A 22,986-nucleotide genomic window follows, 5' to 3' on the forward strand; every position below is an offset into this window, starting at 1 on the left:
TCCAGCTTTGTTCCATTGCTGGCGAGGAACTGCGTTCCTTTGGAGGGGAGAGGCGCTCTGATTTTAGAATTTCCAGCTTGTCTGTTCGGCTTTTCCCCATCTTTGTGGTTTTATCTACCTTTGGTCTTTGATGATTGTGACATATAGATGGGGTTTTGGTGTGGATGTCCTTTCTGTTTTTTGTTTTCCTTTTAACAGTCAGGACCCTCAGTTGCAGGTCAGTTGGAGTTTGCCCGCGGTCCACTCCAGACCCTGTATCAGCAGGAGAGGCTGCAGAAGAGTGAATATTGCTGAACAGCAAATGTTGCTGTCTGATCGTTCCTCTGGAAGCTTTTTCTCAGAGGTGTACCCATCCATGTGAAGTGTGAGGTGTCATTCTGCCCCTAGTGGGGGATGTCTCCCAGTTAGGCTACTCGGGGGTCAGGGACCCACAGGAGCAGACAGTCTATCTGTTTTCAAATCTCAAACTCTGTGCTGGGAAAACCACTACTCTCTTCAAAGCTGTCACACAGGCACATTTAACATCTGCAGAGGTTTCTGCTGCCTTTTGTTTGGCTATGGCCTGTCCCTAGGGGTGGAGTCTACAGAGGCAGGCAGGCCTCCTTGAGCTGAGATGGGCTCCACCCAGTTGGAGCTTCCAGGTTGCTTTGTTTACCTAGTTAAGCCTCAGCAATGGCGGATGCCCCTCTCCCAGCCTTGCTGCAGCCTTGCAGTTAGATCTCAGACTGCTGTGCTAGCAATGAGGGAGGCTCCATGGGCATGGGACCCTCTGAGCCACTTACGGGAAATGGTCTCCTGATGTGCCGTTTGCCAAGATCCTTGTTAAAGCCCAGTATTAGGGTGGGAGTGACCTGAGTTTCCAGGTGTTGTGTGTTAGGGTTTCCCTTGGCTAGGAAGGGAATTGCCTTCCCCCTTGCGCTTCCCCGGGTGAGGCGATGGCTTGCCCTGCTTCGGCTCTCCCTCATTGGGCTGCACCCGCTGTCCTGCACCCACTGTCCGACAGGCCCCAATGAGATGAACCCAGTGCGTCAGTTGAAAATGCAGAAATCACCCATCTTCTGTGTCGCTCACACTGGGAGCTGGATGCTGGAGCTGTTCCTATTCCACCATCTTGACGTGGATCCCCGAGGGTTTCAATATCTCCACATCCTCATCAACATTGTTATTGTTTCTCTTTTTATTATTGCCATTTTATTTGGTGTGAAGTGGTAGCTCACTATGTTATAATTTTTGTGTATTGATGTTTATATAATCTACTTTCTCCACCCTTTCACTTTCAACTTGCCTACATTGTTGTATTTGAAGTGAGTTTCTTATTGACTCCATATAGTTGGAATATGTTTCTTTGATCCAGTCTGTCAGTCTTGTCTTTTAATTTGTATAATCAGAGCATTTATATTAAATGCAATCATTGATATGTTAGACTTTATATCTGCCATTTTATTTTTTGCTGTCTGTTTGATATCTCTGTTTTCATTTCTTTTCTGTCTTCTTGTGGGTTACTTGAACATTATTTGAACATTATTTAGAATTCCATTTTGGTTTATGTGTAGTAATTTTAAGTGTATCTCATCAAGCTTTTTAAATGATTGTTGTAGGCATTACATTTTACATTTCTGACTCATTAAAGTTAACTAGTATTGTGTTATGCCAGTTCAAGTGAAATATGGAATCCTTACTTGTTCTTATGTTCCTTTACCCTCCCTCATTTATAATTGAAATATTTCCTCTGTGTATATGGAGAACCATATCAGATATTATTTTTGCTTTAACATGAAACATACTTTAGAAAACTCCAGAGGAGACAGAAAGCCTGTGTACTCTATTTTTGCTTGTTGTATTCTCTTTTCTCTGCTGATATCCAAAAAAACCCTTATTTTATTCTTAACTTTCTGTTTGGAGATCTTTACCTCTCCTTTTATTGTAGATCTGCTTATGACATATTTTTTTTGTTTGTTTGTTTTAGTTTCCCTTCATCTGAGAGTGTCTCGTTTTCTCCTTCTTTCCTGAAGTATGTTTTTGCTGAATATAGAATTTGGGGTACTTTTTTTTTTTAAGCAATTGAAAAATGTCATGCTACTTCCTCCTGGCCTCTATGGTTTCTAATGAAATATCTACTGTCATTTCATTTTCCCCCCTCTATACATAAGGTGTAGTTTTTCTGTTGCTCCATTCAATATTTTTTCTCTTTTATTTTCAAAAGTTTATCCATGATGTGTGATGATTTCTTTGAGTTTACTCTGTTAGGAGCTAGCTCTGTTTCTTAATGTTTAGGTTTTGTCTTTTGGCAAATATTGGAAGTTATTAGCAACTGTTAAATTAATTGATTTTTAACTATATTATATTATATTATATTAAATGAATTTATTTAGAGATGGAATCTCACTCTGTCACCCAGACTGGAGTGCTGTGGTGTGATCTCAGCTCACTGCAACCTCTGCCCCTGGGTTCCAGTGATTCTCCTGCCGCAGCCTCTTGAGTAGCTGGGATTACAGGCACCCACCACCATGCCTGGCTAATTTTTGTATTGTTATTAGAGACAGGGTTTCACCATGCTGGGCAGGCTGGTCCCAAACTTCTGACCTCAGGTCATCCACCTTGGCCTCCCAAAATGCTGGGATTACAGAGCCACTCTCTTTTGAAGTACATTTTCTGTTTCATCTTTTTATTTCTCTTGTACTGGACTCTGATGACCTGAAAGGTAGATCTTTTTTCTAACTTTCGCATAGGTCCCTAAGACTCTTTTCTCTTTTTTTCCCTTTCTGTTTTTTTCTGTATTTCACATTGGGTAATATCTGTTGTTCCCTCTTCCATTTTAATGATTCTTTCCTTAGCCCTCTCCATTCTGGTATGGAACCCATTTATTGAGTCTCTTGGTTTGGTTGTTGCATTTTTCAATACTGGAATTTGTTTGGTTTGTTTTTATGTCATTGTTGTCCATTTTCTTCTTTTTTTTCCCCTACAAATTCCTATTTCTTTGCCAAAATCTGTTTTCATTTGCTTCAAGCAAAATGTTAATTGGAACATTTTTATAATGGCTGCTTTAAAATACTTCTCAGATAGTTCTAACATCTGTGTCATCTCAGTGACATCTATTATCCTTTTTCATTCAGTTTGGGTCCTTCTTGGTTTTTGGTATTACGAGTGATTTTTATTTGAAACCTGGATGTTTGGATATTGTTTTCCAAGATTCTGTGTTGTGTTTAAACCTCTGTTAGTTAGCTGACTTCCTCTGCAAATGCTCCTGCAGTGGAAGGGAACATGCCTCTACTTATTACTGCTAGGGGATGTAGAAATTCAGGGTTTCCACTTGGCCTGCATTGCTGTTTAAGGCCGAGGGGATTCTTGTTACTTCTGGCCCGGGGTCGATATTCTGGCTCTCAGTGAGGCCTCTGTTGATACATCACTGGCTTGGAGTGTTTAGATTGCCTCATTACTGCTCTAAGTGATGCCTCCCCTGACATTATGTTGGTGATGAGATGGTATGTTATTGCTGCAGGTTGGTAAAATTTTTGAATCTCCACTAGGTCTCTCTTTACACCACCCAGCTGAAAGCGGGAGAGGCATAGTCTTACTGCTAGGTGGAGTTAAAAGTCTAGGCCTTCTCTTAACCTACTCTTACTCTACCCAGGCAGGGATGTTGGGGTTCTTGTTAGAGTATGCTGAATATGGAAGTCTAGGCTTCCCACTTCATCTTTGCTGTTGTTGGTAGTGGTAGGTTCACCATTTTTAGAGTGGCGTTTGGCTCGAGGAGACCAGTTTTTGCCTAAACATGTTCTGTTTTGCTAGGATACGTCTTTCTGGTCCTTTGGCTAAGGAGAGCAGGTTGGGATACTTTTTTCTGTCTGCACCCATTGGCCTTTCTGGGTTGCTGGCTTCTAGGATATATGAACAAAACCAAACCCGTGATCCTTACCACTATGACATTTGCTGGATCTACATGTTCCTTCCTTTTTAAAGCTGACTAATAATTTCATTGTATGTATATACCACATTTTGCTTATTTATTCATCCTTTGGAATTTGTGTTGCTTCCATGTTTTAGCTATTATAAATGATTAAGCTATGAACACAGGTATACAAATATCTTTTTGAAACTCTGTTTTTAATTATTTTGAGCGTATACCTAGAAGTACGATTGCTGGATCATATAGTAGTTCTATGTTTAATTTCTTGAGGAACCACGATACTGTTTTTCACTGTACCATTTTACATTCCCACTAACAATATACAAGGGTTCCAATTACTCCACATCCTGGATATAATTTGTTATTTTGTGTGTGTGTGTGTGTGTGTTTTAAAATAGTGGCCATCCTAATGGGTATGAAGTAGTATCTCTTTGTAGTTTTGATTTGCATTTTCTTAATTAGTAATGCTAAGCATATTTTCATGTGCTTATTGTCCATTTGCATATCTTCTTTGGAGAAATGTCTATTCAAGTCCTTTGCCCATTTTTGAACTGGGTTTTTTTTGGTTGTTATTTAGGTCTAGCAATTATCTATGTATTCTGGATACCAGTGTCTCATCAGATAAGTGATTTGCAGAATTTTCTCAGATTGTTTCCCTCCATTTTCATAGCAGTCTAACTTCTTTTTGGCATTTTTCACAATGTTGAATATGTATATATTTGTGTAATTTTTTTCATGACTGCTTCTCTCACTAGATTGTGAATTTCATGAGAGAAGAGACTGAATCGGTCTTATTTACTTGTCTAACTCCAGGCTGAGTCTGGTATAGAGTAGTTTCATAGTAAATATTTATTGAATGAATGAGTGAGAAAGAGAATAAAAGACATATGAATCAAAGGTAGCGCCACACATGAGTGACCATTAGTAAATGATCATGCTTAGGCACAGACAAAACTTGCATCCTTAAGCTAGGATGAAAATCTAGTGGGCGATTACATTTCAAAGTGAGTTTTGGAGGGAATATATATTCAAACCATAGCAGCACCTGCTTGCTCTAAACTTAAGTGAGAAATAGGTTAGAATTTTGTGCAGTAGTTCTTTATCATGAATTGAAGGGCTTTGATTGAAGTAGCAAGATTGGAATCTTGGTTGCACACAGAGTTCTTATAGTAAAAAAATAGCTTGTTGGAGTCTTAATTTCATAGTCAGGTAATTAGCCTTGTAGGATGACAATTTTGTGTTGTGGCATTAGTGACAGTGCCTTGTGGCATACAGTGAGTTAAACTAAAGAAAGGAGAATGATCTGTGCATAGTGAGTAATGTACTTGTTTTTATTCCAGTGTGCTCTTTACCAACTCCTTCCAAACACAGACGTGCATATACGTGCCTGTACACACACACACACACATACACATGATGTTTCTTTAAAGTATAGTTTTGTCTTTATTATGACTTCTTTTATTTTTTTCAGCTAGTCATTTAGCTTCTTTAGCCATGCTTAAAGTATTTATAATTATTCCTTTAAAATTTTATCTCAGCTTTTATCACTACCTGACTTTGCCTAGTGAATATTTTTTCTATTGTATATTCAAAAACATAACTACTTCATTTAATTAATTAGTGTAAGTTTTCTTTGCCTCTAAAAATGTTGAAGGTACATGACTATATTACTACCTGAAAGACTGTTTATTTCATATTCCATTTTGTCATATTTATGGTCTTCGATCCATTGTAGATAATCATGGCTTTTAGAGATAAAAGCAATCATAGTCATAACCAAATCCAGTCCCTCACTTTTTTCAGGTGAAGAAACTGGGCTACAAAGTTTTAAATGCAACATTATACAGCTTTTTGATGGTAGAGTTTTTACTAGAGTAAAGGTCTAGTGATTAGTGTATCTTTCAGTAAAGTCCCATATTAATTTTTAATGTATATGAACTGAACTTTTCTAATCCCAGCTTGTATTGTTTATATTAATAGTAGAATAATGACAGTATAGTATCTGACATTTACTGAGCATTTACCTGCCAAATGCACTATTAACCACTGTCCATTTATTCTACTCAGTGCTCACGATTACACGATTACTCTGTGAAGTAGCTAGTGATTTATACCTATTTTACAGACGAGAAAACTTAGAGTAGTTTAATAAATTTCTGGGCTCATGATGTATTTAATTTCTTTGCATATCCTGCAGTATTTAACCTCAGAAATTACATTTTTCTTCCTCTTCTATCTTGGATAAAATCTTAGGAGAAAATTCGTGTATAAGCTACTTTTTGCTTAGGAAATATATAGCAAGACTTCTAAAAAAATTTAAAAAACAAAGAGAAAATGAAAATTAGTGTTGGAAGTAGGCACTGATGTTTTTTCTGGGTTCCCCTAATGATCTATGGCAACCCCACTAACCAGTGGGTTTGGATTTTGATTACCAGAAGGGAGTGTGGGCAAGAAGGGAGGAATTGGAAGCGACGTTCCACTTCAGTAAGCTCATAACTTCAAAGCACTAGTGAAAAGGTAGACCGTTTCAAAAATCTGTTTCACTCCAGATTTAACAAAGAAGATTCTTTGTGTTGGCCTTGATTGGGAAGGGAGAGGATGCTTTCCTGGAGATTTTGTAACCACAACTCTGTCCTCATTCAGATTTTAATTTCTTGCCTGACCTAGGAACTACTGAACTAATTAGTTAAAATGTGATCCTTAGTGGGTTAATTATGTCCCTGAGTATTTAGTGGTAAGTACAAGTATTTGCTGTGGCACATACCCTTACATCTGACAATGGATGTGAAAAAGAAAGCCTTGTGAAATGTAAACTCATAATCTAAAATTACAAAGAATTTGAGTAAATAATTCACCAAGAGCAAGACTGAGCAGAAACCTCCAGTGGCCAAATTCAACTTCTATAATGTCAGATAATATATCAGAAACAGTATAAAAGACTTTTTAAAAGTAATTGAAGAAGTAAAAGATGGAATTGAAATTACAAGAGAGATACAAGATACTATCATAAGGACTAGAGAATTTTTATAATGAAAAAAATTTTTGGAAGTCAGAAGTCCTTAATGGATTAAATGGATTAAACAGCAGATTAGACACAGCCGAAGATACTATAAGTGAACTGGAAGGTGGTTATAAAGAAGTTTCCCAGAATGCAACATTGAAAATAGAGATGATATGTGAAATACAGTCAACAGATATGGATGCTAGAATGAAAAGATTATTTCTATCAACTCTCAGAACTAGAAAGTGGGAGAGAAGCAATATTTATTGACTTTCTTACCCCTGACAAAATAGATGTGAGATGTGAATCTTCAGACCTGAGAATCATAAATTCCAAGCAGGAAAAATAAACCTAAACCTCTAAGTAGACACATTGTGGTGAAACTCTGGTATACTAAAGATAAGCATGAACCTTTAAAAGCAACCAGAGGGAAAATAAATTAATGGCATGATCTGCCAACATGTATGTTAATTATTCAGTTTCCTGCAGTTGGTAGTGAAGATGTCAAGGATAGAGAAAATTTATTTCTTCTTGAACTTATATTATATTTGAGGCATAGTATTAACCTATTTGGAATAGGTTAATTGGCTAGAAAGGGGAGGATCACTAGATTGAATTGGATGGGATCACTAGATCCCTTCTTTGAAGTCCACATACAGTCTACTGATCCTCCCCTTTCTAACCAATGTGAGTTATCGAATCTTCTTGTGAGACTATATCTAGAAGTTGTAAGTTCCTCTGTATTCTGAAGAACCAAACTCTGTCCCCTTCCAAATAAAAATACTTAATTTTCTAGTCTCTTGTACCCAGAAATGTTCTTATTCCCACATTTGGAATTATGACATAGTAGATCAATCAAAGTTAAGTAAATAAGCTTATAATGGAACAAGTCGCTTGAGTTTTTGAGTTTTTTTTTTTTTAATTTAATTTTTTTAAGAGCAGTTTTAGGTTCACAGTACAATTGAGAAGAAGGTACAGAGATTTCCCATATACCCCCACCCCAAAACATGTATAGTCTGTCTCCACTATTATCAATTTCGATATCCCCCATCAGAGTGATACATTTGTTACCTTCATGAACCTACACTGATGTGTCACAATTACTCAAGTCCATAGCCTACTTTGGATTTTACTCTTAGTGTTGTATATTCTATGGAGTTGGGAAAATGTATATGATATGTATCCATCCTTATCCTATCATATAGAATATTTCACAGCCCTAAGATTTCTTTGTGTTCTACCTATTTATCCCATCCCCCACCAGCCAAACCCAGCAACCACTGGTCTTTTTACTGTTTCTGTAGTTTTGCCTTTTCAAGAATGTAGCCTTTTCACATTCTCTTAGTAATGTGCCTTATCATGGCTTGATAGCTCATTTCTTTTTAGCAGTAATATTTCTTGTCTGGATGTACCATAGTTTATTCATTCACCTACTAAGGGACATCTTGGTTGCTTTTGTGTTTTGGCAACTATCAAAGCTGCTATAAATATCTGTATGCAGGTTTTTGTGTGGACTTGTCTCACCTCCTTTGGGTAAATACCAAAGAGTGTGAATACTGAATGGTATGATAAATGTGTGTTTAGTTTTATATGAAACTATCAAACTGTCTTGCAGAGTGACTGTAGCCGTTTTGCATTCTCACCAACAGTGAATGAGTTTCTGTTTCTCCACATCCTCACCAGCATTTGGGATTGTCAGTGAGGTTAATTCTTATTAGTAATGCAAATAAGTTTTCTAAGAACATATGTGGTTAGTGTGACAAAGACATGTAGGAGAGATTGTGATTTATATAATTTAAGAGTTAGAAGCATATTTTATGTATTTATTTTATATTAAGAATTATGTCATAAACAAGGCGGCAAACTGTATTGCTTTAAATTGAGGCATTTAAAAATCATTCTGTCACTGTGAAGCTGAACTTTTACTTGTCAAATGTTTATTTGCCATTGTTTTTGTTTAAAAAAAGAATTACATGTTTGTCAGTAATTGCTTGTTGAGTCTTTTTGCTGGTGATTACAGCAATATGGACAGGGATTTCTGAGATGCCAATAGAGGTGGAACAATGAAAATTAAGCTCCTTTGCAGTGAGCCGAGATCGTGCCACTGCACTCCAACCTGGGCGACAGAGCGAGACTCCGTCTCAAAAGAAAAAAAAAAAGAGAGAAAATTAAGCTCTACTGAACAGACTTTGTGTTTTGTACCTTGTGAATATTTAAAGTTCAGTTCTGTCATTTAATGATCGCTGTGAGTTGCACTTTTGAGATTACTTTTTGTTTCATGTTGTTTCAGTGGTTATATTTTATGTTCTGCTGAAAATACTAAGTGCTTTTTACCTGGGTATTTTGACTTAACCCTAGAATGGGTCACTATATCTTTTTTTTGATGTTAAAATCATTATAATCAACAACAATAATAAAACTACCTCTACCTTTTTAAGTGTGCTGTCTCTTAAAGTTTCTCTTTTCAGAGGGAGATTTTTACAGTCTTTGTCACCTATTGAATCTTAGAACTAACTAACTTTCTTGGTACACCTGTCTTACTAGTATTTCCTAGCAAGCCACTTTTATTTAGGCTTTTCACTTTCTTCTTATGTGCTAAATCTTCCCCTCATTTCACTTTCTCCTTTTATTCTTCCCCTGAAAGGATAATACTTCTTACTATATAGTATAAAAGATTTGGAAGCTCTTGACTATCTCTTTAATGCATCTTTTAAAATAATTTACTTCTTTCCTCTTTCAGAAACCTTTATTATAGTTACACTCTCCTGTGATTTTGTTATTTCCCAGTATCAATATGGCTCCTGGCTGTTTGAATGTTTTGGATGGTCGTTTGTTGTTGTTGTTTCAAACAGGGTCTGGCTTTGTTGCTCAGGCAAGAGGGTATTGGCATGACCATGACTCACTGAAGCCTCCGGCAATCCTCCCACCGCAGCCTCCGAAGTAGCTGGGACCACAGGTGTGTGTCACCATGCCTGGCTAATTTTTAATTTTTTTGTCGAGATGGAGTCCCATTATGTAGCCCAGACTTGTCTCAAACTCCTGAGCTCAAGTGATCTTCCTGCCTTGGCCTCCCAAAGGGCTGGGATTATAGGCATGAACTGCATCCGGCCAATCTTTTGTTTTATTTTATTAAATTATAGCTTTGCAAGGCTTGTAACAAACAGAGCAGTCTTCTGGCCCCTGTCATCCTTACTGCTTTTAGAGACAATCATTTTCAACTTTTCTTAGATATATACCTCTAAATTTCTAAATAGTAGTCTTTGTTTGTCACAGTTTTCTTTTTTTTTTCTAATAAAGCTCTTTTTATTTTTTATTATTTATTTATTTATTTATTTTTTTATTTTATATATATACTTTAAGTTTCTAGGGTACATGTGCATAACGTGCAGGTTTGTTACATATGATACTTGTTGCCATGTTGTTGCTGCACCATCAAACTCATCAGCACCCATCAACTCGTTCATTTACATCAGGTATAACCTCCCAATGCAATCCCTCCCCCTCCCCCCTCCCCATGATAGCCCTGGTGTGATGTTCCCCTTCCAAGTCCAAGTGATCTCATTGGTTCAGTTCCGCGAGCGCGATGAGTGAGAACATGCGGTGTTTGGTTTTCTGTTCTTGTGATAGTTTTTCCCATGTTTTTCCATAGAGAAAGTCAGTGTTGGCCCTAAAAGCTAAATCATTCTCTGTGTTAGGCAGGGGTATGTCGATGTTATCTACATACTTACTATTGAATATGAGGATATATTAGTTTTCTATTGCTGCTGTAACAAATTCCCATAAACTTAGTGCCTTCAAACAACACACATTTATTTTCTTACAATTACGTAGTTTAGAAGACTGAAATGGGTCTCAGACTAAAATCAAGGTGTCAGTAGGGCTCCTTTTTAGAGGCTCTAAGATAAAACCCCTTTCCCTGTCCTTTCTAGCTTTTAGAAATTTCCTGAATTCCTTGGCCTGTGACCCCCTCCCCCGTCTCTAAAGCCAGCAATGTTTCCTTTCTATGACTGTGCATCTGTCATCACATCTCTTTCTCTGACTCTTCTTTTTTGCCTCCTCCTACTACTTTTAAGGAGTCTTCTGATTACATTGGGTTCACCTGAATAATCTAGGATCATCTCCCTATTTCAAGGCCAGCTGATTAGGAATCTGAATTTCCCTTTCCATAATAATATGACATGTTCACGGTCCTGAGATTTGGCATATGAACATCTTTGGGGGGGCCATTATTCTGCCTGTCATAGAAGATTTAGTTTTTAGGGCCAATACTCACAGCCTCTATTTCTTATTCCTTTTCCTAAATCTTTGAGTGTAATTATATCACAGTTTTTGCTTAAATCTGTACTAAGTATGAACGTATTGTAAACATGTATGTATGAGTTAGAATATGCTACCATTGCATTTATTTTTCTTATAAAACTTGTATTCTTGGAGTTAATAACTGTCTTGGAGTTAACTGTCTTTTTTTTGTTATTGCTTGATTAGTGTTTTATGTACTTATTTTTAATTAATTCCCCCAAACTCTGACATAAACATAGCTTCTCTCAATGCCTTCAGGTGCATGAGATAATTACTTTCAATTTTTGGAGTCATTGTTTTTTTAAATGTTCTTTCCTCCTGCTTTTCTCTTTGTTCCCTAGGCCTACTATAGAGATGTCTTGAAATTTCCTTTTATAATTTTCCTGGGATTTCCTTTTCTCCTGTTGAATCCCGTTTCTTAGACCATATATGTTACTCTTTCTTGATTTACTCTCTTTTTTAGGTGGAGCAAAATCCTCTGGTTATCTTCCTGGTATAGGAAGTAAACTTTTTTCAGGTCTGACATGTTTGAATGAATCTTCATTTTATCTTTATATGTAATTGATTGGACTATATATAGATTTTTAGGGTGGGAGTGATTTTCCTACAGAAATTTGAAAGCATCACATTATTGTCTTCTTGCTTTTGGCATTTCTGTTGAGAAGTTTGATGCCATTCTACTTCTTTTTTTTGTCACCTGTTTTTGTTTTTATGTGTACGTGTGTGTCTTATGTCAGAAGCTTTTAGGAGTGTCTCTTTAGCCCTAATGTTCAGGTGGTATGAGTTTATGTGTGTGTTTTTTTCATTTGTTATACTGGATACATAGTAAACACTTTTAATTTGGAACTCCTTTTCTACAGTTTGGGAAATACTCTTGAACTATGTTTTTGATTATTTTCCCCATTTTCTTTTAATAGTTCCTTCTAGACCTTTTGTTTTTTAGATATTGGATTGCTTATGTTGATCTTTTCATTTTATTTTCATTTTTCTTCCATTTTCATTCTCTGGATTTTTTGGTTTTAATTTATGGGAGATTTTCTCAACTTTATTTTCCAGTCTATTTATTAAAGATAATTAGCATCATATTTTTAATTTCTAAGTGCTTGTTTTTGTTGTTTGTATATTTTAAATAAATGTTCATTTCCTAATGCAGTATCTTCTGTACTCTCTTTGAGGACAGAAATCATTATTATTATTATTTGAAGTTTTCTTTTGCTCCTGGCTTGTCTGTTTACCCCATGTTCCTTTTCTTTATGTTTTAAAATAATATCTGCCTGTCACACTTGTGATTTCCATCTAATTTAACGATCCTTCATATTGCAGAATGAAGTACAAAATAACTGAAACCTCTGTGTGAGGTTGGAATTTGTTGATTGTAGGGGAATTGGACACACAGCTCATTTTTGGTTTGAGGATAATCGATTATCAGTGTCATGGTTCCTTTTTCTTGAGCTTGCTCGTTTTTACAGAGAGAAAGCCGTCCATTTCCTTCTTGAGGTTTCTAAGCCTGGTACTTAGTAAAGGAAGGGGAGATTTCATTATCAGGAATCCAGAATCCAGATTCTAAGATAATTCCTCCCTTTTAGCATATGGTTGTATTTCATATTTCTCAGTTGAGAGTCCTCCTGGTTTAACCTCTCCAAAGTAAACCCTTTAGTCTTCTGCCAGGTGAGTGTCAGGTAGTTACTGACACTCATGGATTAGAGGAGAGGATTCTACATGGATTAAGAAAAATAATCTGTGGTCACTAGATAAAATTTTAGTCACCTCCTCATCTTTCTAACCTCACTGCATCCCTGCCTTCAGTGCTGCGTGGCCTCTTTTTAATTCTTATATTTCTGGGGCTTATTGCAGGATAAATTTGCTTATTAGTTTAATTACCCACCGGCACTTCTCTCTGTTCTACTAAGGCTACTCATTGCTACTTGTTCATCAGATATCCATCTTTCCAAATTTAGATGATAGCTCTTGCTTGTTTGAGAGCGGCCTATTTGGCTCTTGTCTTTTTATTTTTGGTTCTTTGTTAGTTTAGTGCCGTAAAATAATTTCTTAATAGTCTTTTGGTGGACTTCAGTGGGGGAACAGAAGTAATCATATGGTTTTACTCCTTAATCTTTTAATTCCACAGAGATATATAGATCTTTCTTGTTAGTTCATCTTTTAATATGTACATCATAACTACAAAAGTGATCATAAGCTGATTACTGAACACTAGAAAGTTGACACTGAGGGAAAGGTCTCAGTGAGTCTTAAAGAATTATGGAGGGCAAGAAGGTTGGTGGAAAAAGAATTAGGGTTAGCCTGGGCACCATAGTGAGACCCTGTCTCTACAAAAAAAGCAGGTGTGGTAGAGTACATACCTATAGTCCCAGCTACCCAGGAGGCTGAGATGGGAGGATCACTTGAGCCCAGGGGCTCGAGATTACAGTGAGCTATTATTAAGTTTAGGAAACTGTAAAAGAAGCCGTGTTATAAAATAATTTTAAAGAAACTCATTTGGTCTATCCATATTCTTTTGCTTTTGTATATACCAGAAACTAATTGAGATTTTTGGTTCTGAACACCATCAATGACTCTTTAGGGAATCTTTCAGTAGCTCTTGTTTGCTGACTACTATATAGGTTTCCTGTATTTCTTTTGAAAAATTGGTATTGAATGAGAGTCTGACCCTAAGGCATAAGAGCCAGGGGAGGGCAGGGTATTATTAAGTTCTGTTTCTGTCTCATCATCTAACATAGTGATTGGAACAGGTTAAGTTATCCATTGATTATAGCTCCCTGCAAATACAGTAGATGTTAAATAGAGTTGCTCAGCATCCTTTCTTATAAAGAAAAATGAGATCCAGGCTTTGCCACTTTCTGACTTGGGCCTTTGCAAAATCCTTATTTCTCCAATCCTTTTTTTATATATATAGAATGAAAATAGTAATAGCTCCTAAGGATTATTTTGTGTGTGCCAAATAAATAAAATAAACTGGGTATCATGCATGGCACTCAGTAAGTGCTCAGTGAATGTTAAGTGCTATGATTACTATTATTGATACTACTGCTGCTGCTTTTATTGCTGCTGCTACTACTACTACTACTACTACTACTACTACTACTACTACTACGATGATGATGATTGTATTAGCATTTTTGGCATCATTTAATTTTCTGAGATATTAAAATTTCCTGAGACATGAATTTTGAGAATCTGTTAAAAAATGCTTTAAAATGTGTAAATAAAGTTTTAGATACCATTTCATAGGTGTAATGAACTCCTTAAAGTGTGCTATAGACCATAGGTTTAGAACTCCTTCTCAGAGGATAATGGATACCACTTCAAATGGACACAATTCAGGTGGCAAATATTGGAAAATAGCAACCAATCAGTACACAATTATATAAAGACAAAATACAAAATAGCAAATTAATAGCTTCAAGTGTTAGTCCATTCTCATACTGCTGTAAAGAACTGCCTGAGACTGGGTAATTTATAAAGGAAAGACATTTAATTGGTTCACAGTTCCACATGGCTGGGGAGGGCTCAGGAAATTTACAATTATGGCAGAATGCGAAGGGGAAGCAAGTACCTTCTTCAGATGGTGGCAGGAGAGAGAATTGCCAGCTAATGAGGAAGTGCCATGCTTTAAAAACCATTAGATCTTGTGAGAACTCCCTCACTATCATGAGAACAGCATGAGGGAAACTGCTCCCATAATCCAGTCACTTCCCACCTGGTTCTTCCCTTAAAACCTTGAGATTATAATTCAACATGGGGTTTGGGTGGGGTCACAAAGCTAAACCGTATCATAAGGGTTGATTTGGGACAAGGTATTTCTCAGGATAACATTCTGTAACCATTTGCAAATCATTTAATGTGCTTGTTAAATAGCAGAATTCTGGGCCATAGCTCAGGATGACTGAATCATAATTTCTTTGAGAGATTATGAGTCTTCTTGAATACCCTAAAGTTTAAAGTCAAGGATTTTAGAATGTTTAATACAACTATCATAGAAAGTGTATGATCTTCTTAACTATTCATACATAGTTAAAGAAGCTTCAAAAACAAAGGATGGAATTTATTTAACCAAAGTGTGGAAAGGGAAAAATAGACGAAATTACGTTGGTGGGTTTTCATGAATAGTTGGCAAAGTAGTGACGAAGTCTTCTGTGATGGGATCAGATTGTGTTAAACACCCTAGATTTTTCACATAGTAACTGTTGTCCTCTGGGCAAAAATTAGTTACCTTCTTTGATCTATTGTATCCTCATCTGTAAAATGAAGATAATAATAATATCTATAATACAGGCCTGGTGTAAGGACTGAATGAGAAAATGTACATAACACATACTGAAGTCCTCAGTAAATGTTAATTGATTAGAGTTAATTGTCATTATCATCATCATCATCACTATCATCATCATTTTAGTGGTGGTTATCCATACTGTCAGTATAATATTCTTAAGGTTTCTTTGCCTGTATAATTCTCGCCTACCCTTAAGGATCAAAATGAGGTTCTCCCTTTTGATTACGTTTTTCTAACCATTTATTTATGGGAATCACTACCTTCTGTGCTTTTATATCCTTTAGCAACTAGTAGATAATAAAGATTTTAATATCTACCTTTTGGTTAATTGATAAAATTTATTTGCTTCCTATTTATCTACACAGAGCAAGTGAATTTTATTTATAAGCTATTGTATTTTAACACAGGAGTTATTTGAGCTGCAGGTTGAGTGATCCCCTACTCTGAAAATTCAAAATCTGAAATGTTCTAAAATCTCAAACTTTTTGAGAGCCAACGTGACTCTCAAAGGAAATGTTCATTGGAGCATTTTGGTTTTGATTTTCAGAGTGGAGATGCTCCACTGGTAAATATATAATACAAACATTCCAAAATTCAACAAAATCCAAAATTCAAGACACTTCTGCTCCCAAGTATTTTGGATAAGGCATCCTCGATCTGTATTTTGTTTCTGTTTCCTCATTTCACCTGACCAAGATATTTCAGAGAATTTGTTTACTCAAGTAGTTTTTTTTTTTTTTTTTTTTCCTTGAGACGGAGTCATCTCTGCTCACTGCAACCTCTGCCTCCCGGGTTCAAGTGATTCTCCTGCCTCAGCCTCCCTAGCAGCTCGGACTACAGGTGCATGCCACCATGCCCAGTTAATTTTTGTATTTCTTTTTTAGTAGAGACGGGGTTTCACCATGTTGACCAGGATGGTCTCGATCTCTTGACCTCGTGATCCGCTTGCCACGGCGGATCACGCCACGGTGCGTGCACCACCATGCCCGGCCTAGGTGGAGACATTTAAACATAAAACTACCTGAGTAAGGCCAGGCCGCGGTGGCTAACACCTGTAATCCCAGCACTTTGGAAGGCCCAGGTGGGTGGATCACCTGAGGTCAGGAGTTCAACACCCGCCTGGCCAATATGGTGAAACCCCGTCTCTACTAAAAATACAAAAATTAGCCAGGCTGGTGGAACGCGCCCGTAATCCCAACTACTAGGGAGACTGAGGCAGGAGAATTGCCTGAACTCAGGAGGCAGAGATTGTAGTGAGCTGAGACTGCACCGCTGCACTCCAGCCTGGGTGATAGAGCGAGACTCTGTCTCAAAAAAAAAATAATAATAATAATAAAGTCTTCACCTAAATTAAATTCGACTGTATAAGTTAAATTTGTTTTAAAAGAAAAATNAATATGGTGAAACCCCGTCTCTACTAAAAATACAAAAATTAGCCAGGCTGGTGGAACGCGCCCGTAATCCCAACTACTAGGGAGACTGAGGCAGGAGAATTGCCTGAACTCAGGAGGCAGAGATTGTAGTGAGCTGAGACTGCACCGCTGCACTCCAGCCTGGGTGATAGAGCGAGACTCTGTCTCAAAAAAAAAATAATAATAATAATAAAGTCTTCACCTAAATTAAATTCGACTGTATAAGTTAAATTTGTTTTAAAAAGAAAAATCTTACTCTGTTTTCTAAAACCAAATATGATTTTTAAAACTGTTTATTTTTTAAAAGTATTTGTACATTTACTTTTATTTCTTGTGCTTAACTAATCAAGAATTGACTGCATAAGTATAGTTATGAGAGTTCAGACCATTTATTTTAAATTTGCATCCTTTCACCTCTGAAACACTGAACTATGAAACCTAACACAAATACTGTAAGAACATCTGAGGTAGATAGTTAAAGTATAATTAAGTTTAAATGCCTTGGTGAAGGAGTATAAAAATTATTTAAATTCAATCGGCTAGTACATTTGCAGTTTTCTTTTATTAGGTGTGAAATCTAAGAATCTCCTGCCAACTCTTGAAGGCTCAATCCAGAATGTTGAATTGAAGTACTGCAGCACATCATTGGTCAAATGTGCCTCTGGGACCATGGGATCAATAAAAATTTGTGCCAAAGCCCCAGGTATGTGCAGCTGGACCGTGTAAAACTTTATTGCCTGTATAGGAGAATTGGCCTTGCATTTTACAAGGAACGTTACTGAAACAAGAATTTACTCATTGTTTCTGTGAATCAGACGTTTTAAATTTTACTTAGAAATTTTCTAATTGTACCAGGATGATACTTCTTGACTTTAACAAATTAATTTTATTTAGGGAAAATACTGAGTTTTATGAATGGTTATGAGGGAGAAAAGGAATGTTTATTATCCTTTTTGGGGGAATAGGAGGTGTGTGTGTGTGTGTGTGTGTGTGTGTGTATGTGTGTGTGTGTGTGTATATATATACACACATATATATAAAAGACACTTTAAATTAAATTAAAAAGTTGTTGTTATAATATAATTAAATAGGAGACCCAATTGTTTTTAAATTTTGGTTGCAAATGACTTTACCTTCCTACCAATATTTTATTTCATAATATATTTTTAAAACTATTTGTGATTTTTTTCAGTGCAAACTGATTTTAAGGTAAGTTTATAAAGGTCCAGATTTCATTTAATTTTTAGAAGACAGTGTGTTGTTTCCTTTTATAACCTTTTCTGGACATGTTCTGCATTCATTAGCAAATACGAAAACTTAAGAGTTAAAAATGCTTTACATTTTATGAAACTCAGTATAATTAAATGTATAGCTAATATCAAATAAAATAGAAATGTTATATTATGGTGTTAGTATATTTTAAAATCAAACATTCTCAAGTGACTCATGTTTTATTTTGTTATTGTCTTACAAATATTTCTATTCAGTTGATAGTGGAAAAGAGAAGTTGATTCCCTTGCTTCAGGGTCCTTCCGACACTAAAGACCTTCATGGCACCAAGTGGCTCAATGAGAGTAGAAAGCCAGAGTCTCTCTTAGCTCCAGATTTGATGGCCTTCACAATCCAAGTTCCACAATATATTGACTACTGCCACAATTCTGGTAAGTACAAACCTATTATTATTCCCTTATTTTGCATTTTTTTTTTTCCAGAAAGGCTTTTAAAATTGGTTTTTTTTTTTTTTTTTTAGCTTTTTTTGTCAATTGGCTTTCTCTGCAGTTGTGCTTTTCAAAATTCAGATTAAGAATTTTGTATCACTTTTGTTAATTGAAATGTGTTTATGAATAATAATGATTTTATTTATATGAGAGAATTTAGCTGTATGTAGAGTGGTTAACTTCAGATTCACCTATATAAGGAACAACTGAGTTTTAAAATATAGCATATCATTATAATGCAGACTTTCTAGGGATGGTAGCACTTTGTAACCCACAGTTTGTCATGTGTAAATTAGGTGTTTTACCTTCTATAATTTTTTAGGAATGAAAAGATTTGATGGTAGAACTGAGAAAAAAATCTCAGAGGTCATTATCTCATTTTTTAGAGTTTTTTTTTTTTCCTGGTAACACTTTGAATAGAGTCTATTTCATTTTATTCTACACCATAATAGCAGAGCTATACCTCTCATGTTGAGAGGAGGTATCAGAAGGATCAATGAAGACTGAGAAAAGAAAAATGTATGATAGGTAGAGATCACTATCAGCCATGAATTCACTTAGCCAGTATGTGGTTAGCAAAGTCAGGGTGTTCAGTCAATGAGGCTAGCAACATGATAGTAATATAGACATTTGTTTTAAAAGATAGGTGGTCCACATTTTCTCTCTAGAAGTAACTGGCCAGTGAGTAGTTTCAAATAGTTGCTTAAGAGTAGAGCTTCATTAACATTATTCAATAACTACTGTAGCTTATAGAAAGTGTGTTCAGCACTAGTATGTTCAAGTAGAAACTATGAAAAGATTTGCAATTAACTGAGCAGAGACTATGTAGAGGTGAATATTGAATAAAGCAGTACACAAGTAAATATATAGAGGGACACAAAACATTTGAAAGATGAATATATTATGGTAATATTTGCAGTTGAGTGGCATCCACACTGAAAACTGGAAATTAGTATTTGAAAGGTGAGTCTAAGGATGCTGTCTGTCAGCATGCTTCTAAGGACAGCACACCTCAAAAATAAGATTTCAGCCTAGTAAGAATGGGTATGGAACCATAAAGAACGAATGACTAGAGGATGACTCTAGGATCCAAAGTAGGGCTGTCGCTATAGAGAAAAGATTTTACCGATGTTTTAAGGCAGGGATTGGTAAACACTTTATTAAAGGGCCTGACAGGTAATATTTTAGGGTTTATGGCCCATACAGTCTCTGTCTCAACTATTTCTGCTGTTGTAGCACAAAAATAGCTACAGACAAGACTTAGATGAATGGATGTGACTGTGTTTCATAAAAGCAGGAAGTGGGCCAGATTTGGCCTATGTGGTTTGTCTAACATGGTTATAGGAAGAAGGAATTGGTGGATAAATATCATGGCTTTGTTAATGCCTATTTAATCATGTTCCTTAAATATATTATTTAGTAAACTTCTTTATAGAATTACCCATATAATAATTTTTGTTTTCAAATAATGAACCTAAGATGATACTAAAATGACCAGACCATTCAGTTACAATTTTGATACCTAAGAAGAGATTAATCTTACTAGAATATTGTCACTGAAGAAAATTCTTGAGTTAGACAGGAACTCCTAATATTTGCTTTACCATATATACAATTAAAATAAATTAATAAGTTGAGTGTATTTAAATAATCTGTCCTTCTAACAATATTTATATTATCTTTTGTAATTTAAATGCATTTCTAGGGTCACAACATTTTATTTGTGGTTTTAACTTTTTATATGGCTCTAAAAGTAAACTGGTATAAGAAAATTATCTGTGACACCTATAATATTTATAAAGTTTTAACTTTTCTTGCTGTTAAGGAAATTCACCTAATCTGCAACATTAGTGTTATGTATAATGGTATGTTTATGGATTTGTGTGTAAGATTTTAATGTGATCGTGTATTTAGTGCTTTGAAAATTTTCCTTTGGGTATGTTTTAAACCTAAAATGTAATATATTTTAACTTAACACTACATTCACATAGTTTATTTGGGGCATTTTTAAATTTAAATTTTTCATCCACCCTAGAACTGCCACCCACATTCATGGCTTAGGTATTTATGATATGGTTTAGAGCGCTAATAAGTACTCTAATAAGTATGCCAGTTTTCAAATAATTTGGATTAATCTTATGTTCTTGTAACAAGATTTAAATTGGGTGTGTATGTGAGCATGACTGATGTTATAGACAAATCATAAGTAAATCTTAAATGAAAAAATTAATAATTCATTAACAGTCCTTCAAGACTTTACTAAAATATTATACTTTCAGCAAGTACTTTCCTGACCATTGTATCTAAATTTCTCTCTCTGTCTCCTACACACATATTGACACTTCTTATTTCTCTATACTTCTTTAGTTTTCCTTAGTACTTATCAGAATCTACCATACTATATATGTTAATGATTTATAATGTTGATTGTTTCCCCTGCTATTAGAATGTTATGCTTCATTTGGGCAGGATGTTTTGTCTCTTTTTGGTCACTGCTGTATTCCCAGTGTGTAGACCAGTACCTGGTACATAAGCTAACAATAAATACGTATTGAATGAATAAGCAAGTAACTGATGATTACATTTACTTTTCTTTGGTTTTTGAAGTTGAAGCATCTAATGAAATAGAGACAAGAATCTTTTCAGAGGCTTAAGGGAAGAAAAAGATTTTAGGTGGTTAAATCTTTTAGGTGAACAGTTAAAGGGCAGCATGAGTGGTCTCTGCTTGTGTTTTCACAAACAGATAGATGTCTAGGTGAGGTTGTTAATGAACTTTTCCCATGAGCTTATAGAATCTGAATGATGATCATACTAACTGGCTTTTTTTAGGGTCATGGCATGACGTGTGGAAGACAGCTGCCCCTTGTGCATATACTCAAATTGAGGGGGATGGATGGTTAAACTGGGGACCAGCAAATGTTGCAGATGCTATGTAAAAGTCAATTAGAAAGTGAGTTTTTAGAGGAGCTAATTACCTAAGCAGCCTTTTGACTGTGATTTGAGAATGTGAGGGAATGGACAGCTTTATTAATGGGGATTTGGAATTATGATGGAAAGAAATATTAATGGTATTAGTAAAACTCGTAAAACAGTACTTTACAATTAAAATTCACATTTGTGTAAATTATTTGCTTACAAATCAAAACTGTTTTAGGCAGAGAAAATATAATTTGTGTCTTGCAGAGGAGGAAATAGATGCCTAGAAGTTCAATGACTTGTCCAATTGCCTAGCAAGTCAGACTTTGAACTAGAACTTGGAACTTCTAACTGTACATTTTCCCACCATGTTGGGTGTTGGGCTGTTTATCATTTTCTCTTTTAACCTTAGAATCCACCTTACTGAACACTGCATCCTTCAGTCTTAAAAGTTCCTAATGTAAAGGATCTCCTTTTTTACTTTATATTAAGCACTGTCAAAAGAGCCACACTGTCATCTTATAGCATTGCTTTGTCTTTGAAGTTTCAGCAATTCCCTTTACACTTACCCCTCTTCCCTCCTTGATTGCATTCTGTACTTGACAAACTGATTAACAGCAAAGGAGCTGAATGCTCTTATTAGAATACAATGTGCCAGCACACATTCTGTATTTATGGTTACTACTCAGGGGAACCATTTAATGTCACATTTCTTAGTTTTGTATAGATACAACAGGTCAAATAGGGAAATAGATGCTTCTCTGGTTCCTTCGTAGGTAGAAGCACTTGGTGACTATAACTGATATATGTAAAACATTTAAAAATAGGTTCTGCCAGGTGCGGTGTCTCATCTCTGTAATCCCAGCACTTTGGGAAGGGTGAGGTGGAAGGATCTCTTGAGCCTGGGAGGCAGAGGTTGCAATGAGCTAAGGTCGCATACTGCACTGTAGCCTGGGTGACAGAATGCAAACCTGTCTCAAAAATAAATAAAATAAAATGGGGTTCTAAATATTTTCTTCCCCTCCTTTTTTTTTTTTTTGGAGACAGAACCTTGCCCAGGCTGGAGTGCCGTGGGCACGATCTCAGCTTACGGAAACCTCCGCTTCCTGGGTTCAAATGATTCTCATGCCTTACAGAGGCGCACCACCACGTCTGGCTAATTTTTGTATTTTTAGTGGAGACGGGGTTTCACCGTGTTGGCCAGGCTGCTCTTGAACTCCTGGCCTCATGTAATCCACCCGCCTTAGCCTCCCAAAGTGTTGAGATTACAGGCATGAGCCACTGTGCCCGGACTCCCTTGTCTTTTTAATACAGACTTTGGCTCTTCTTATGCTATATTTTGCGTATGATTCGTAGCAGGTTCTGCTTGCTAAAGAGTTCTGAGTCTTTGTTAATCATGGTATTAATGTGTAAATAAATTTTGAAGTGTCTGCTATTTAGGG

At 36.0% G+C, this 22,986-nt stretch overlaps 1 protein-coding gene across 1 annotated transcript in view; it reads left to right on the top strand.

Annotated features, from left to right (window-relative positions):
- The window catches only part of LOC108542214 (vacuolar protein sorting-associated protein 13B-like), a 441,791-nt gene that overhangs the window by 265,234 nt on the left and 153,571 nt on the right, over positions 1-22,986 (top strand). Inside the window, exons 18-19 of the mRNA XM_017892173.1 lie at positions 17,479-17,613; positions 18,398-18,571. Coding sequence (XP_017747662.1) covers positions 17,479-17,613; positions 18,398-18,571 — 309 coding nt within the window. The remainder of the gene's footprint in view (positions 1-17,478; positions 17,614-18,397; positions 18,572-22,986) is intronic.

The sequence above is a fragment of the Rhinopithecus bieti genome, unplaced genomic scaffold, assembly GCF_001698545.2.
Source record: "Rhinopithecus bieti isolate Rb0 unplaced genomic scaffold, ASM169854v2 scaffold_73, whole genome shotgun sequence".
Lineage (NCBI taxonomy): Eukaryota > Metazoa > Chordata > Mammalia > Primates > Cercopithecidae > Rhinopithecus > Rhinopithecus bieti.